We start from the raw sequence: 17,581 nt of genomic DNA on the forward strand, positions 1-17,581 counted from the left end.
GGATGTAACGGGGTACGTAGCCCTAAGTGTACCCTGGCTACATGAAGTGTGACACTTCACACTCCAGGAGTATGACACGTCATACTCCGGGATATTTGGTACAAGGTACCAAGGTCGTTCAAAGCCAACCATTGGGTAAATGACATTGCATTTCTATAGGTAACTAATAGTTTGTATTAAACCCAAACTTAACCTACCTATAAATATACTCAGTTTACAATCTACCTTATTTAGGTCACTTCGCCCTTTTTAATTAAAGAGGGGACCTGTGAACTGCCGTTCACTGAGAGTTTGTATACTCTCGGAAGATAACTTCCTCTAGCGCAAGGTGCTGTGTGACCCCGTCACACTAACGGTAGCAGGTCTACCAATTAATAGAGGACTGAAGAACGAGTTTTCTTCCAGTACGAGTCCCTACTGATAAGTCACATAAAAACTACATGTAAGAGTTTTTCTTTAGGTCGAGTGTCATACTTTATTAATAAATTAAAATCTAGAGAATTGACGCCGCATCAAATGTCAAAAAAAGGGAAATTTTAGGCATGTACAGCCTTAAGCTCTTAATGTCATACTGTAAAACGACTATTGCTAGGCTAGAAGAAAGCGTTGTGTCTCATGTAATTTGGAGTGCTTCCCGTTTTACGTTACTGCCTAAGCTTTACTAGGTTTAATGAGACCCTACGTAGGACCTCCGCTCCTACGTAGGATAATACATGAAGTGTGACACGTCAAACTTCGGGATATTTGGTACAAGGTACCAAGGCCAACCATTGGCTGACTTTGTAATTTATCTACCGGTACCTAAAAATAAACTCAACTTACATTCTACCTTAAAAATCTAGATCTCGTTGCAGTATTTTCATTCGATTGGACAAAATACATTGTATCCGCGAGCGTTTATTGTATTTTCATTGATTGTGATCTCACTCACAGGCATGGGCGGCCTGAACGGAGAGGCTCCGCTAGGTATGTGGGCGCTGCGCAAGGAGGCGCGGCGCCACATGTACGAGACCAGCACGGACCAGGTGCGTGTGCATCGTCGCGGACTAGGGTCCTCGTCTTCGTCGAGCGTAGCCGCCATGTGCCAGAAATGCCTGCGGCGCGGTCACTGGACCTACGAATGCAAGAACGGGGCCGTATACGTGCAGCGGCCGTCGCGCTCGCAGCAGTTGCGAAACCCTAAGCTGCGCCAACCTTTTAACAAGGAGATGCCCCCAGAACTATTAATACAGGAAGAGGTAAAGCTGAAGGCAGAGAAGAGCAAGAAGCTTAAGCTTCACATAGCCAAATCCAAGAAGAAGGAGACCAGTTCGGGATCCCGTTCGCTATTGCGACGTAAGCGCCGCAGTAGCGTTAGTAGCGGCAGCAGCAGCAGTGATTCATCGTCATCAGATTCGTCGGATTCGGATTCGGACTCGTTGGGTAGTGACAGGGTCAGCTCGACGTCATCGTCGGAAAATGACCGCAGTTCACGGAGCTTCAAGCGTAAACGCAGAGACTAGAAACGGCGTTCTGGTATAAGAACCAAGATAACCTGAATAGCGAGGTGCGAAATTCTGTTTTTCCTCTTTTTTTTCGTTTTTTAGAATCTGCTGTCGAAGTGGACGCGTTAGAACGACACTTCCTGTGCGCAAAATCAGATTTAGTCAAGATAAACCCGCTTCCGCAGTCCCCCCTCGTCGTCCTCTGTTCACCAGCACTCATCACTGTAGTCGCTCTGATTACCACGAGGACCCGACCTCCGACTTAGTCTTGACGAACTGCGAGTAGTCCCATTTGGTGTCCATCTTGATAGGTTCCGGGATGGTGATGCCGTCAGCCTCGACCTTAGCGAACTGCACGCGGTTAATTGTGCGGCAGTCACGGTAGAAGCATACGCGCATGCAGTCCTCAAGCAGATTGCGCGCATCAGCCTCCTCCATGTTGGGTCGCCAGTGCTTTCGCAGCAGAGGCATTCCTAGGTGGTGGCCGAAGCCCGTAGCAACGTAGTCGCCCTCAAAAGCCAAACCAATCATGGTAATCTGACCCAAGAAGGGCTTACCCGTCTCCGGGTTGAGGCCACCCACCACGACGGTGTTCCAAAGTGGGTCAAACTTGTTGCGGCGGTGGTAGAGCAGGCGCTGCAGGTAGTGATAGATCTCGGGCGCTGTGGTGTCACATCCGTCGTCCTCGTTAAAGTCGTACACCTCAAGCTCGTCCATCTTGTCCTTGATGAACTGGAAGTCGCTAAAGTCGCCGCCGGCGCCCAGCAGCGTCGTGTTGTGCACGGCGGTGAGCCGGCGCTGGTCCGTGAAGCGCGCTAGCGACCCGTACGAGCCCAGTGTATCCGCCGCCATCATCACACCACTCTTGTACTTAAGTGCAATCACCGACGTACCCGTCACGATAGGCGACTGCGTGCGCTGTCGGGAGTTCATCTCTGCTCCTCTTCCTTCTTTGTTGACAGCGATCTTTGTGTGAAAGCTCCCCCATTTTTACATTATTGTCATTGGTCGAAATATGAAGCCAATTTAGACCAATGTCACGCTTGAAATCAATCATTTTTACTGTACAGAATTCAAAATATTTCACAGCTCAGTTACGAAAAGGATGAAGTTTCCAAATACCTTTTGAAAGTGGTCAGAGTAAATGAGCGCTTTGGGGGGGGGGCTATGTGTCCATATCTTAAATACTTCTCTACTTAATAATTCTGAAGTTCACAATGAGAGTCAAGACATTGGTTGCGGTGGTGCCGGCAGTGTTGCTGCCCATTGCTGCGCTCGCAGACGACACTACCACAAAAGAGCAGCAAGATTTTGACATACAAGTGGTGGAGACGCGCAAGCAGCAGGTGCAGGGGTTGACTAAGTCAGCACTATTCGCCGAGACGTTCGAGGTCGAGGAGTTATTTGATGGTTCGCGCTGGTTCAAGAGCACACACGAAAAGTATTCGAACCAGGATGTGGCCCTTGATGAGCTCACACTGGAAGCGGCGCACCTGACGCCCGATCGCGGTCTCGTGCTGAACAAGCCGGCGCAACACTACGGCCTTGCCGTGAAGCTGGACGAGCCACTGCAAGTGGACGGTAGTGACGCTAAGAAGGAAATGGTGGTGCAATACGAGGTGAAACTGCAGAAGGGTCTGGACTGCGGTGGCGCCTACGTTAAGCTGCTGCGTCAAGACCAGCAAAAACAGGACTTCTCGGCCTTCAGTGACGAGACCCCCTTTGTGCTCATGTTTGGCCCCGATAAGTGCGGCAACAGCGACAAACTGCATCTTATCTTCCAGCACAAGAACCCTGTGTCGGAGGAGTACGAGGAGAAGCACATGATGGAGGCGCCCAGCATCAAAAACGACAAGGACACCCACCTCTACACGGCTGTGATTCGCGATGACAACACGTTCGAGGTGTTCGTAGACCAGAAGTCGGTCAAGAGCGGCAGTTTGTTGAAGAACTTCCTGCCACCCGTGATTCCAGAGAAGGAGGTCGACGATCCCGAAGACTCAAAGCCTGACGACTGGGTCGACGAGAAGAAGGTCCGCGACCCGAACGCTGCCAAGCCTGACGACTGGGATGAAGACGCCCCTGCTCGTATCCCGGATGAGGGCGCTGTTAAGCCTAATGACTGGCTGGACGACGAGCCGGCTATGATTGATGACCCGAATGTGGTGAAACCCGAGGACTGGGACGACGAGGACGACGGAGAGTTTGTTGTACCACAGATCCTCAACTCGAAGTGCGCCAAAGTGTCCGGCTGTGGCGAGTGGAGGCGACCCACGATAGCCAATCAGGCGTACAAGGGTAAGTTCTACGCTCCGTACATTTCGAATCCAGCCTACAAGGGTGTGTGGAAGCCATCCAAGATCCCCAATCCGAAGTACTTCGAGGATGAACACCCGGCGCGCCTTGATCCCATTGGTGCACTTGCTGTGGAGGTGTGGACCATGACGAATGGCATTACGTTCGACAACTTTTGGCTCGGCAACGACTTGAAGAAGGCGCAGGAGTTCGCGGATCTCACGTGGGCACCCAAGCACGCTGTCGAGGTCGAAGCGAAGAAGAAGCTTAAGAAGGAGGAATTGGACAGCGAGGAAAGCGGGATCATGAAGACGCTCAATCAGCTGGCGATGGACTTTGCTGCATACGCCGATGCTAACCCTGTGCTTGCTCTTGGATCGGTGGGTGGTATTTCCGTACTGCTCACCATTGCCTTGTTCTTCCTGTGCTCCGCGTCGGGGGCATCTAAACACGAGGCAATTGCGAAGAAGACGGACAGTGGAGCCAAAGAGGAGGAGGGGGAGGATGCTAAGGCAGTGGACAGTGACGAGAAGGAGAAGACAGTGCGACAGCGCAAAAAAAGCCCCTAAGGTCGATTAGACTTTTTGCGGTAAATAGGTACCATCTTAACCCCAGTGAGCTATTTTGGTAGGTTAAATGGAAGGATCAATTTTTGATGGCCTCTCTTGGAGCAACTAGAGCACAAATTGAAAAAAACTTTAGGTTCATCATGACGTCAAGACTTCGTTTAGCAAGGTTCGAGGACCTCAGCCCAAACGCATGCGCGTTGATGTTGCAAAGACAAGCTGAAGTGGGATGCTTAATCTTTGCCAAAATATCCTAGTTCCTAGGATAAAATATTATGCGGCGGACTCAGTAGACAATCTTACCGATCGCCGCAGTGGCTTTGATTTGTGTCGGGTGACTCGTCGCTCAAACTGTTCAACCTATGCTTGTGTTGCTGCTTGCTGACATGCATCGGGCAGCTTGGTCGACGAATGAAATTCGTCAAAGAAAGAGTCATCGTTCTCCCAGCGTGACGTGTGGCAAAGAGCAACCTTGCATAAGAATCATTCGTATCTAGTCTTGTATCCTAGTGTGACGTGGTGGTCACTAGCCAATGGCATGGTAGTGACCAGCCACGTCAATTATTTGAGTTCAGCTGGTCAGATTATTCTGATCAGCGTAAACTTAAGATTGCGTGTCTTTACATCATACTACAATCCTATTGGTCCAAAATCTCATGGATTTGCAACAATCAAGCTTCCAGCCGGAAATTGTGATTATGGGACGCTGTGCGAAATTTCCGACCAAGATAAGAATTAGGATTCATAGGCTTTCATTGGTAGTTACAGAGAAAATCAGGATTTGAGAAAGATAGGTTTTAGGATGGACCTGGATACGTGCGTGAATATCCGGTTGTCAAGAACTACTGGTTGTGCGGCAGCTAGTAGCTGCCAGCTACTAGAGTGGTTTAGCAGCAGGAACTTGTGTGAGTTGTAGACTAGCGCCAATCACACAACCCTAATCACACTGCCGCACACGTTGGTTTGCCAGCGAAGCATTTTGAAGAGCGAGCTCGAGGAGAGCTTAGTCCTCGCAGCGACCGCTCTGAGCCTCGTCCTTGTCGAGGACGCCGCTGTGCTCTTCGCCAGATCTCCTATTCCACGACCAGTCCTCACACTGAAGGGCAACTTCAATTTCAACGCATTAAGCGACGGAGACTGTCGTTTTAATTTCCGATTCTGGAAGCGTGACGTAATTCGGCTGCACAAGGCGCTGCGGCTTGAGAAAGACTACAAGCTACCGAGCCGCCTTCGCGTTGGTGAAGTCGAGGGGCTCTGTGTGTTGCTGCGCCGGCTCGCGTACCCTGGACAGTACGGGGATCTTGCTGTGATGTTCGGCAGGTCGCCCAGTGCGCTGTGCCTGATCTTTCGCTTCATGGTGGACCTAATCTACGCTAAGTGCAGCAAGCTTCTTGCACGCGGCAGTCCTATCGACAGGTGTATCGGCTTCATTGATAGCACGGTGCGTGGCATCACCCGACCAGTGCGCAACCAACGGCAGTGCTATAATGGGCACAAAATGCACTCAAGTATACAGTATTCGGATGTTAAAGTGCATAGATATACATTTGTATACGACTTGTAGAAAGCTTATCAGTCGTAGCTACATCACTTGAACGAACGTGTGACGCTCGTCTCTGGCAATCCTCACAAAAAAAACGGGCGTCACACGTTCGTAGCTTTCTGCTAAACCACTCTACTAGCTTGCCGCCACCAACTCTAACTGATTAATCACTTCTCAATATGCTTTCGAGCAGCAACTCCTCTCCTCCCCTACAGCTGTCTACGGCGCCGTACTCGCCGTCTACGCTCCTACGCTTCCTCGCTACTTTCGTGACATAGTAGCACCTGTCGTGTCAAGCTTCGGTTCAAGTAGGGCACTCGTGGTGGCATAGCCAGAAGCGAGTTGTCCTGAGGTTATTGGTGCCAGCCACGTAGTTGGGGAAGCACTAGAATACAAAGGGTATTGCCTCAGCACGAACTGTTACGTTCAGTGGCTAGTTGGTGTGGTTGCGCACTAGTGTGGTACACACAATCGGAAACTCTTTCTGGTGGCCTTGGGTCTAACGCTTTCACGTTACGTGGATCCTTATCCCGCATCAGATCTTAAAGGAGCGAACGTCCGATTAGATACTCACTGGTTGTGCTTGATCTACATCTGTTGCTACTGCATCTGTTTCAGTGTGCTTGTTTATGGGTAAGCGAAAGACTCGTCAACCCGAAGATCCGTTTGTAAACAGCACAAAGTCCTTGACTGATCGACACAAGCAGCTCGATCAGCTTCGTCTGGACTTGTGGCTAACAACGGTCAAGCAACTTAAGCTCGTCCGCCTGATCCGAAACGAAATTTCGGATTCTAATTACGCAGCCGCCCGGAACGTCATTCACGACTTCAGTGAATTGCTCAAGAAACGTATTAAGCAAACCCAAGAAATTCTTGAAGGATCTTTTGACCACTCCATCCACGTAGACAAGAAACGTAGAGTAGGGAGGAACTTTAATCGGAACCTTTTTTCGCTTCGTTTAACTTCGGTATAGGGTTCTGGTATCTTAAAAGACTTGCGCTGAGAAGTCCAGCTTGTAATGGCTCAAAGAAGGAGTCGTGCAGCTGAGCGCCCGTCACCGAACCCTCGTCCTCGTCAACAGAGCCGTGCTAGTGCTCCGAGCGACGCTGAAGCTACCCAACCCACGATGCGAACAAATACAAGATCGCAAGCGTCAAGAGAAGGAGCCAGTGCCAATGCACAGGCTGAGTCAGCCTCCCCTGCTACTGATGCTGCTCAGGATGCGGCTGGACCTGAGACCATGTCCATGCAGCAGCTGCTCGTATACATTACGCAGCAGCAACAGCAGTATCAAGCTCAGATGCAAGCGCAAATGCAAGCCCAAATGCAACAAGCTAATGCGAGATTCGAATATACCGTTGCCGCTAGGGGTGAGCAGAAGAAGAAGGACCCTCCGATGTATGAAGGAAAGTATGGTGAAGACATTGAATTGTGGATCTTTGCCACCGAGCAGTACTACGCAAGCAGACGTGAGTTAATGGAGGCAGAATCGTCAGGTTTCGTGACGATAATCTCCAGCAACTTAGGCAAGTCAGTGTTGAACTGGTATCGCGCTTTTATAGCCGAATGTGAGAGAGCGAGGGTAAACCCCACGTGGTCGTTGTTTAAGCAACAGCTGCGCACGCGCTTTCGACCAAAGGACTTCGAGTATGATCTTCGCGAGAGAATGTTTCGTCTCAAATAGACCGAGACTATTCACGAGTATGTCTCCAAGTTTCAAGACTTGCTGTCGCAGACAGAATTGACGATCAGTGAGTTGGAGAAACGATTCTTCTTTCAAAACGGGTTACGTGAAGAAACAGCAAAGAAGATCAAAGAAGAGAGTCCTTCAACGCTACAAGAAGCCATTGAAATTGCTTCGAACTTCGAGTTTGCGCACTACTCCGGGAAACCTCCTCGAGCACCTTCGAAGCCTTCAAAAGGGTCGTCGGACTCGGGGCATCATCCGCCTAAATCGAAACAGCAGAACAACAAGCGTTACGAAAAGAAAAAGGGCAAGAACGATGATTGGAAAAAGACAGCTACGTGCAGAAATTGTGACAAGGTTGGTCACATTTCTCCATATTGTACTCCTCTCCTCCCCTACAGCTGTCTACGGCGCCGTACTCGCCGTCTACGCTCCTACGCTTCCTCGCTACTTTCGTGACATAGTAGCACCTGTCGTGTCAAGCTTCGGTTCAAGTAGGGCACTCTTGGTGGCATAGCCAGAAGCGAGTTGTCCTGAGGTTATTGGTGCCAGCCACGTAGTTGGGGAAGCACTAGAATACAAAGGGTATTGCCTCAGCACGAACTGTTACGTTCAGTGGCTAGTTGGTGTGGTTGCGCACTAGTGTGGTACACACAATCGGAAACTCTTTCTGGTGGCCTTGGGTCTAACGCTTTCACGTTACGTGGATCCTTATCCCGCATCAGATCTTAAAGGAGCGAACGTCCGATTAGATACTCACTGGTTGTGCTTGATCTACATCTGTTGCTACTGCATCTGTTTCAGTGTGCTTGTTTATGGGTAAGCGAAAGACTCGTCAACCCGAAGATCCGTTTGTAAACAGCACAAAGTCCTTGACTGATCGACACAAGCAGCTCGATCAGCTTCGTCTGGACTTGTGGCTAACAACGGTCAAGCAACTTAAGCTCGTCCGCCTGATCCGAAACGAAATTTCGGATTCTAATTACGCAGCCGCCCGGAACGTCATTCACGACTTCAGTGAATTGCTCAAGAAACGTATTAAGCAAACCCAAGAAATTCTTGAAGGATCTTTTGACCACTCCATCCACGTAGACAAGAAACGTAGAGTAGGGAGGAACTTTAATCGGAACCTTTTTTCGCTTCGTTTAACTTCGGTATAGGGTTCTGGTATCTTAAAAGACTTGCGCTGAGAAGTCCAGCTTGTAATGGCTCAAAGAAGGAGTCGTGCAGCTGAGCGCCCGTCACCGAACCCTCGTCCTCGTCAACAGAGCCGTGTTAGTGCTCCGAGCGACGCTGAAGCTACCCAACCCACGATGCGAACAAATACAAGATCGCAAGCGTCAAGAGAAGGAGCCAGTGCCAATGCACAGGCTGAGTCAGCCTCCCCTGCTACTGATGCTGCTCAGGATGCGGCTGGACCTGAGACCATGTCCATGCAGCAGCTGCTCGTATACATTACGCAGCAGCAACAGCAGTATCAAGCTCAGATGCAAGCGCAAATGCAAGCCCAAATGCAACAAGCTAATGCGAGATTCGAATATACCGTTGCCGCTAGGGGTGAGCAGAAGAAGAAGGACCCTCCGATGTATGAAGGAAAGTATGGTGAAGACATTGAATTGTGGATCTTTGCCACCGAGCAGTACTACGCAAGCAGACGTGAGTTAATGGAGGCAGAATCGTCAGGTTTCGTGACGATAATCTCCAGCAACTTAGGCAAGTCAGTGTTGAACTGGTATCGCGCTTTTATAGCCGAATGTGAGAGAGCGAGGGTAAACCCCACGTGGTCGTTGTTTAAGCAACAGCTGCGCACGCGCTTTCGACCAAAGGACTTCGAGTATGATCTTCGCGAGAGAATGTTTCGTCTCAAATAGACCGAGACTATTCACGAGTATGTCTCCAAGTTTCAAGACTTGCTGTCGCAGACAGAATTGACGATCAGTGAGTTGGAGAAACGATTCTTCTTTCAAAACGGGTTACGTGAAGAAACAGCAAAGAAGATCAAAGAAGAGAGTCCTTCAACGCTACAAGAAGCCATTGAAATTGCTTCGAACTTCGAGTTTGCGCACTACTCCGGGAAACCTCCTCGAGCACCTTCGAAGCCTTCAAAAGGGTCGTCGGACTCGGGGCATCATCCGCCTAAATCGAAACAGCAGAACAACAAGCGTTACGAAAAGAAAAAGGGCAAGAACGATGATTGGAAAAAGACAGCTACGTGCAGAAATTGTGACAAGGTTGGTCACATTTCTCCATATTGTACTCAGCCAAAACGTACGGAAGCAAACCGGTACATACAGGTCGCAGTGTATGCGATCCTAGAGGCTGAAGCTCGAGCATTCAAGACGGAAGACCAAGAGAGGCCCGTCACGATATTCATTGACAACGGCAGTAGCCTGAACGGCGTAACTGAGGAGTTAGTGATGAAGCTTGAGTTGGATGTCACTGAAGGTGACATGATGCAAGTTGATCTCGGTTATGATCAGATTGTGCATCGTCCACGTCGGACTGTAGAGATGTCTCTGCAGTTACCAGGATTTCCCTTGACAACGGGAACATTCCAAGTCATGCCTGTTCCTGAGGGAAAGGACATAGTTTTAGGCATGATGTGGCTGCGGGAGCAGAACTCTGACATCGACTGGAGTACTGGACATATTGCACCTCGCATCAACGTGGAGAACACGCAGACTGTGAAGTTGAGACTGCCGAAGACACGTCCAGCCCGTTGGGTGGCAGGACAACGCCGCGCCAGAATTGCGCAGAGCCGTGCGATCTACAACTACTATCGGCAGCATGGCCACAACGACCAGTTTGGACGAACGAAGGTTATTTCGTCCAACCAGTTCCAGCAAATGTTGCGTAGGGACAAGGACATCGAAGCGGTGTTTGTTATCAATCCGCATGACTCAAAGAAGGCGGAACCCTTCAAGAGTCAAGGATGGGATGCTCTCAAGGAAAATCCGGCGTACGATACGCTACGTAAGTATGCGGATACGGTTTTTCGCACGGAACTTCCGAATGAGACACCCCCAGTACGTGAAGGGATTGAGCATGAGATTCTGCTCAAGCCTGATACTTCGCCTATTTCGGTGAAACAATGGCGCCAAAGTCCTGATCAGAAGAAAGCAATACAGGAATGGACCAAAGAGATGTTTCAAGCTGGCATCATTCGACCGAGTACGTCAGCGTTTTGTGCACCGACTTTCTGTGTGAAGAAACCAGTCGGATGGCGAATTGTGCACGACTATCGTCAGGTGAATTTAGCTACGGCTCTACCGGCTATTCCGATGCCTCGCAAAGAAGACACCTTTGATGCGATGGCCGGCAGCTATTGGTACTCGTGCATGGACTTACTCTGGGGTTACCACCAAGTTAAGCTACGTGAATCAGATATACCTTTTACTGCTTTTTCGACTCCAGACGGTATTTTTGAATATCTCGTCACGCCCATGGGACTCAGCGGTAGCCCGGGAACCTTTAACAGGTTGTTACAGAAGGTTTTTAGGGATTTACGTGACGTGATGCGGATCTACTTCGACGACATTTACGTGTACACCAAGAGTGAAGATGTCGACGAGCATATTGCCGCGTTGGACAGGGTTTTGAGGAGATGTGAAGAGCAGAAGCTATACATCAAGCTGTCCAAGTGCCAATTTTGTGTCGACGAAATCCCATGTTTAGGTGACTTTGTCGGACGCAAGGGCGTTCGAATGGACCCCGATAAGGTGAAGATTATCACAGATTGGCCTGTTCCCAAGACAAAGAAGCAAATGGAAAGCTTTCTGGGGACAACTGTCTACGTTTCTCGATTTTGCAAGGATTTCGCTCAGTTTGCAGGTCCTTTGCACGAATGTATCAAGGGAAAACGCTCTATAGATGCGATCGAACTCAATGAGGACCAGCTGCGGTGTTTTGATGAGCTAAAGAAACGCTTGTCATCACCACCGGTTCTCCGTCTTCCTGATGTCACCAAGCCTTTCGGTATTCGAATGGACGCCTCAAATTTCGCAATTGGGGGAGTCATATTTCAAAAGGAGGAAGAGTTGAACATTCCAATTGCCTTTACTGGCCGGAAGATGAAACCTGCAGAGCTGGACTACCCAGTACGCGAACAAGAGCTTCTCGCAATCATGCATGCTCTGAAGGCATGGCGTGTACATCTGCTAGACAAGCCCTTTTTTGTCGAAACCGATCATAAGAGCATCGAGATGATTCTTACGCAGAAGACAGCGAATAGACGCATTGCGCGGTGGTTCAATGAACTCGCGGAGTTTCGACCCATGTTCAAGTGGATCCCAGGAGAAACAAATGTAGTCGCAGACGCATTATCAAGAAACCCTGAGTTCGAGCATAAGGCTGCGCAAGTAAGCCTTCAGGAACTTCTGGATACGGCTCAAAACCGTGAGATTGCGGCAACCATGGTAGCGAACAACGTAACTGTGGCACAGTCCGCAAAGAAGATGTATTCGTGGAACAAGGACTTGCAGGGAATTGTCAAGAAGCTTAAGCTTGGAGACAACGTTTCGCATTACTCGCTCAGTGATGGTGTTTTATACTACCAGACCGGTGAAGATGAAAGTCCGCGACTGTATATTCCGGATGACGAAGATCTGAGAAACCGTGTCATTTGCGAGAACCACGATGCCGTAACGGCAGGCCATCCTGGATCGTACAAGACTTACGTCGCAGTACGAGAGAAGTATTATTGGCCGAAGATGATGAAGTATATCCAGCGTTATTGCAACACTTGTCAAATGTGTCAGCGCAACAAGGCGAGACAAGTGAAACCGCCGGGATTAATTCAACCGCTGGAAGTACCAAGAGGTAGACGGATCGACATTTCGATGGATTTCATTGTGTCCTTACCTCCCAGCAAGGATGGTTGTAATGCCATCATGGTCATCGTGGATCGATTGACCAAGCGTGCAAAGTTCATTGCAACGCAGACGACAGATAGCGCAGAAGATACCGCGCATGTCTTCATGAATAACTATGTAAAAGATCATGGCCTTCGGAAGACGATTGTGTCTGATCGTGACTCCAAATTTACGTCCAAGTTTTGGCAGGCTGTTATATCTGCTATGGGAACGCAGCATAACCTGTCATCGGCATTTAGACCACAGACGGATGGACAAACGGAACGTACGAACCGTTTTATCGGGGATTATCTTCGTGGAGTCGCGAACCCAGCCCAAAACGATTCGGATGAGTTTCTTCATATGGCAGAGTTTGCCTACAATCGACGTGTGCATTCGACGATCGGAATGGCACCGTTTGAAGCGGATCTTGGGTATATTCCGTACATGCCCGACGAGGTTTCGTTAGATCCGGAATTCAACAAGTTGGAGAAAGCAGCAAAATAGTTCTTACTCCGGCAAGAGGTCTTCCTCAAGGTAGCACAAGACCGTATGAGTGAAGCCCAAGAACGCATGAAACACTATTACGACAGGAACAGACTTGTCCAAGACTTCGAGACTGGTGATATGGTGTTACTTGACGGAAAGACCATGGACATCCGCCACAAGGGGTATGCACAGTCGAAGAAGTTAGCTCCAAGATTTATTGGACCTTTCCCGATACTAAAGAAGGTGTCTCGAGACTCGTATGAGCTAGGACTTTCGCAAGGATTGAAGCTGCATCCGGTGTTCCATACGTCACTATTGAAGCCGTACCGCAAAGACCACAAGCGGAGGCAAAAGGTGAATAAGGTTGTGTTAGCCGATGGTACCGAGGGGCAACTCGTTGAAGCCGTCATTGGACATCGCAAGTACAAGGGAAAACCGCAGTACAAGATCTGGTGGCTTGGTGAAACCAAGAAGGAAGCCTCTTGGGAATCGTAGAGAATCTAACGCAAATTCCCGGACTCATCGACCTCTACTGGAAGTCAAAGAAGAAAGAGAACCCTTTTCTCTAGGAGAGGCTCTTCTTCGAAGGGAGGTCATGTGACGTGGTGGTCACTAGCCAATGGCATGGTAGTGACCAGCCACGTCAATTATTTGAGTTCAGCTGGTCAGATTATTCTGATCAGCGTAAACTTAAGATTGCGTGTCTTTACATCATACTACAGGTCCAAAATCCCATGGATTTGCAACAATCAAGCTTCCAGCCGGAAATTGTGATTAGGGGACGCTGTGCGAAATTTCCGACCAAGATAAGAATTAGGATTCATAGGCTTTCATTGGTAGTTACAGAGAAAATCAGGATTTGAGAAAGATAGGTTTTAGGATGGACCTGGATACGTGCGTGGATATCCGGTTGTCAAGAACTACTGGTTGTGCGGCAGCTACTAGCTTGCCGCCGCCAACTCTAACTGGTTAATCACTTCTCAATTTGCTTTCGAGCAGCAACTCCTCTCCTCCACTACAACTGTCTACGGCGCCGTACTCGCCGTCTACGCTCCTACGCTTCCTCGCTACTTTCGTGACAATGGTGGGTAGTGTTCTCTTCACCATTATCTCGTTCACAACACAGCATACATCGAAGTTGTTTTACGGAAAGCAGCAACCTCTGAAGAAACGTAGTTCGTGTCAATTATCTAGCTCCACAACCACATAATGAATGAACTGATCATACCTCGTTGTGAAGCTCTCGACTAGAGATTCGAAGCTTCCGCCATTCGGGATCATCGTCAAAATGATCCCGTACCCGGTACGCAAACGAATGCGGCTTCAAAAGAATGCTTGCCAGCTCATTCGCGCTTCCGACATTTGTATCAGCCTCAGAAAGCGGCCGTCTTGGTGCATCGATACTGTCGTCGTCATTAGCGTTTCCTCCCTAACAGCTTGCGGCATCTCGGCAAAAATCTCAAACTGATGCATTTTTCACTTTTGTGCTGTTGGTAGTTGCTGTAGGACTTGCACCTATCTTCGTCCATTAAGAACGCGGTTCCCTGCAAAGCATACGCAGAAATGAGTACACGTACAGCGTACTGATCACATGTACAACGTACGCTGAGTAACTGGGCTGACTGGAACGCGTGGTAAAATAATGTCATCAAAAACCGCACCCAAATAGCAGCGAGGGGTGGTAAATGCTCGTGCAATGGCTTTATATTCTTCAGGTACCGAGAATACACGTCGATTCCTCCTTTAACTCGATTCCAGATCGCTATCACGCTGGGGATTATGTGTTTTGCTGCAGGTAGTGGGCCTCCACGTTCTTTGGTCTTAGGCACTACTATTCGCCATAACGCGAGATGATGCTTCAGCGTTGATACGTCTCCACAATGTCCTAATTAGTCTGCTGTAAACGGTGGTACGGGAGCGTCGGGTGTTGTTAGATCCAGTCCATGCATGCTTCTGTGATATTCAGGAAAGCATGTCGATAAGCATCCACAATATCGTCACCAACTACGACGTGAACGACACGAATTATTGCTGTTGACGACGCATACACATATCTTAGAGACCCAGAAATGATGTTGTGTAGCAGCTGAGATCGGTGCCCTTGGTCGAGAATCAACTTCTTCAAGTACCAATTAAACAGAATGGGAATCCAGCTTTACAGTTGCGAATGTACCGCATCGCACTGCAATATTTCGCTCTGTGTCGACAGTATTGCCCCTAGTCTTCGCTTTATACTCCAGTACAGCAAAACACGAATTACTACTAGAAGACCGAGTTACCAATGCGATATCATCCGGAGAAAATGCCAAATAGCGCTCGTCAGGGCTGTATCATGCATCATTCTCACAAATCAATAATGGTACGTAGCTGTGGCAGTCGTTCAATGTAACGGGGTACGTGGCCCTAAGTGTACCCTGGTTACATGAAGTGTGACACGTCATACTTCGGGATATTTGGTACAAAGTACCAAGGTCGCTCAAAGCCAACCATTGGTTAACGACATTGCTTTTCTATAGGTGACTTATAGTTTGTATTTAGCTCAAGCTTTATCTACCTATAAATATACTCAGCTTACATTCAACCTTAATTAGGTCACTTCGCTCTCTTTTGAATAAAGAGGGGACCTGTGAACTGCCGTTCACTGAGAGTTTGTATACTCTCGGAAGATAACTTCCTCTAGCGCAAGGTGCTGTGTGACCCCGTCACACTTGGTAGCACTCGTAGTCAATCCACGCCACCGCGGGTAGACTACCTGAACCTCTCTGAAGTTCGTTGCCATGGACAGGAACGATTTCTCCCATATGAACGACTCTCAGTTCGAGTCGGTTCGGAAGATGGCAGGCATCTTCGGGATGGAGGCCCTGCAGAGACCGGTGGTGTCAACACCGGCCGAGCAGCTCGAGCGCGTCAATGCGTTCGACGCGTACGAGCAGGGCCTCATCGCGCATGTGCGGGAGAACCTGCAGGCTCCGGCGGCGGAAGCAAATCCGCCTCACCCGAAGCCAATACGGCTGAAGGTTAAGCCGTATGAAGGGAAGGAAGGCGAGAACCTTCACTTCTGGGTTTGAGAAGTTGAGCTCGCGATGGACGCGGCTCTGATCTCGACCGAGCAACTTCGTGTTGCTTTTGCACTCTCCAACCTTAGTGGCCGTGCTAAGAGTTGGGTGTACACACGGGAAGCAACATCCCCTGGATGTTTCACATCATGGGCTCAGCTGTGTGAACAGCTCCGAGCCGCGTTCCTCCCGGCGAACTATGAGTACCGCCAGCGTTCGCGCTTCCTCTCGTGTAAACAAGGGAGGCGCGAGCTGCACGATTACGTGCAAGAGATACGGGAGCTCACGGCGTCCCTAGTGGGAAACTTACTCAACGAGCACATCAAGATGACTGTGTTCATGGACGGCCTTCGACTGGGCTCCGCGCGCACTCAGCTGTTCCGGATGCAGTCAAGCACCCTTGAAGAGGCGATTCAAGTGGCTCTTTAGGAAGAGTACAGCCATCGTCAGGCGTGTACGCCGGCCTCAGCATGGCCTGGGAGTGCTTTGTCGACTTCCGGTCGATCGATCCCCAACGGACCAGTTCCCATGGAGCTCGGATCCGCCGAACAGCGTGACATCCGCTGCTTCGGCTGCGGGAAGATGGCCACTTCAAGCGCGACTGTCCCGCAGAAAGACTCCGCAGATGGTCCTTCCCCAAGCCCGTCCTCAAGGGTCGCTGGCAGAAGCAAGGATCCCGGGGGCAGGGGAACGCCGGGAACTAGTAGGGGCGGGGCGCCCTACTGGGGAAGAACTAAGTCTTCGTGATGGGTGCGCGGGTGGCGCGTACCACGGGGACTTAGCCCCTGAGAGTCTTCGCACTCTCGAATCGGCGAAGAGCAGCGGCGGGTTTCTCGTAGTACACGGATGTGTACGGGGATACGATCATCCCTTTAGAATCTTGATCGATTCTGGGGCGTCGAAGAATTTCGCACGCCGCCCAGTCGCACTGACACCGTCCCGTTGCCCTTGCTTTCTTTAAAGCATCGGACAACTTGTTGCTGTTACGAGCAACCGTGGCGACGGGAAGGTCGTCACTGTCCCCAACGTTCAAGTGGATCTGGCCGTCAAGTTTGAAGACTTTGACAGCCTCGAACAGTTTACCGTTCTCGATATGGATCCATATGATATGATCCTGGGCATGCCCTGGCTTGAGAAGCACGAGCCCTGGATCGACTGGCGAGGCAAGGCAATCGGTGCCAGCCGCCCTGCGCAGTCCGACAGAGCATTGGTGAGTCATGTTCCCACCTCTGTCAGGACCCGGGGCGCCCGCAAGGGTTGCCATGGTACCAAAGCGTCCGGTAGATGCTTGGGAGTCGTCGACGTATATGACGACTGCGAGGATGTTTTGATGGTGGCAGCGCCCAGAAGAGGCGCTGGCCAAGTGGGTAACTTAGGTCCACCGGCGGATAACTTAGTTCCACAGACAGCTGCAGCTGTCACAAACACTGAGAACAGCGTGTTCAGAGTGGGTAACAGAGTTCCACTCACGGTCGCCCAGACCTTAACTGAAGAGGAAGGCGTCGGACACGCTTCCTGTGTGTAGCACAGTACCACACGCGGTCGCCCAGACCTTAACTGAAGAGGAAGGCGTCGGACACGCTTCCTGTGTGTAGCACAGTACCACACGA

The 17,581-nt window shown here is 49.9% G+C and overlaps 3 protein-coding genes across 3 annotated transcripts; 2 read left to right on the forward strand and 1 right to left on the reverse strand.

Annotated features, from left to right (window-relative positions):
• Positions 1–935: 935 nt before the first annotated feature.
• PITG_19536 (uncharacterized protein) lies at positions 936–1,502 on the forward strand (the record flags this gene model as incomplete). The annotated part of the gene is made up of 1 exon (XM_002996956.1): positions 936–1,502. The coding sequence occupies one exon, from the start codon at positions 936–938 to the stop codon at positions 1,500–1,502; it is 567 nt and encodes a 188-aa protein (XP_002997002.1).
• A 219-nt stretch (positions 1,503–1,721) lies between these two features.
• On the reverse strand, positions 1,722–2,417 carry PITG_19535 (proteasome subunit beta, putative; the record flags this gene model as incomplete). The annotated part of the gene is made up of 1 exon (XM_002996957.1): positions 1,722–2,417. One exon carries the CDS (start codon positions 2,415–2,417, stop codon positions 1,722–1,724), a length of 696 nt encoding a protein of 231 aa, XP_002997003.1.
• A 278-nt stretch (positions 2,418–2,695) lies between these two features.
• Positions 2,696–4,441, forward strand: PITG_19537 (calnexin, putative; the record flags this gene model as incomplete). The annotated part of the gene is made up of 1 exon (XM_002996958.1): positions 2,696–4,441. One exon carries the CDS (start codon positions 2,702–2,704, stop codon positions 4,346–4,348), a length of 1,647 nt encoding a protein of 548 aa, XP_002997004.1.
• Positions 4,442–17,581: the final 13,140 nt, after the last annotated feature.

The sequence above is a fragment of the Phytophthora infestans genome, genomic scaffold (genome assembly GCF_000142945.1).
Source record: "Phytophthora infestans T30-4 supercont1.95 genomic scaffold, whole genome shotgun sequence".
NCBI classification, from domain to species: domain Eukaryota; phylum Oomycota; class Peronosporomycetes; order Peronosporales; family Peronosporaceae; genus Phytophthora; species Phytophthora infestans.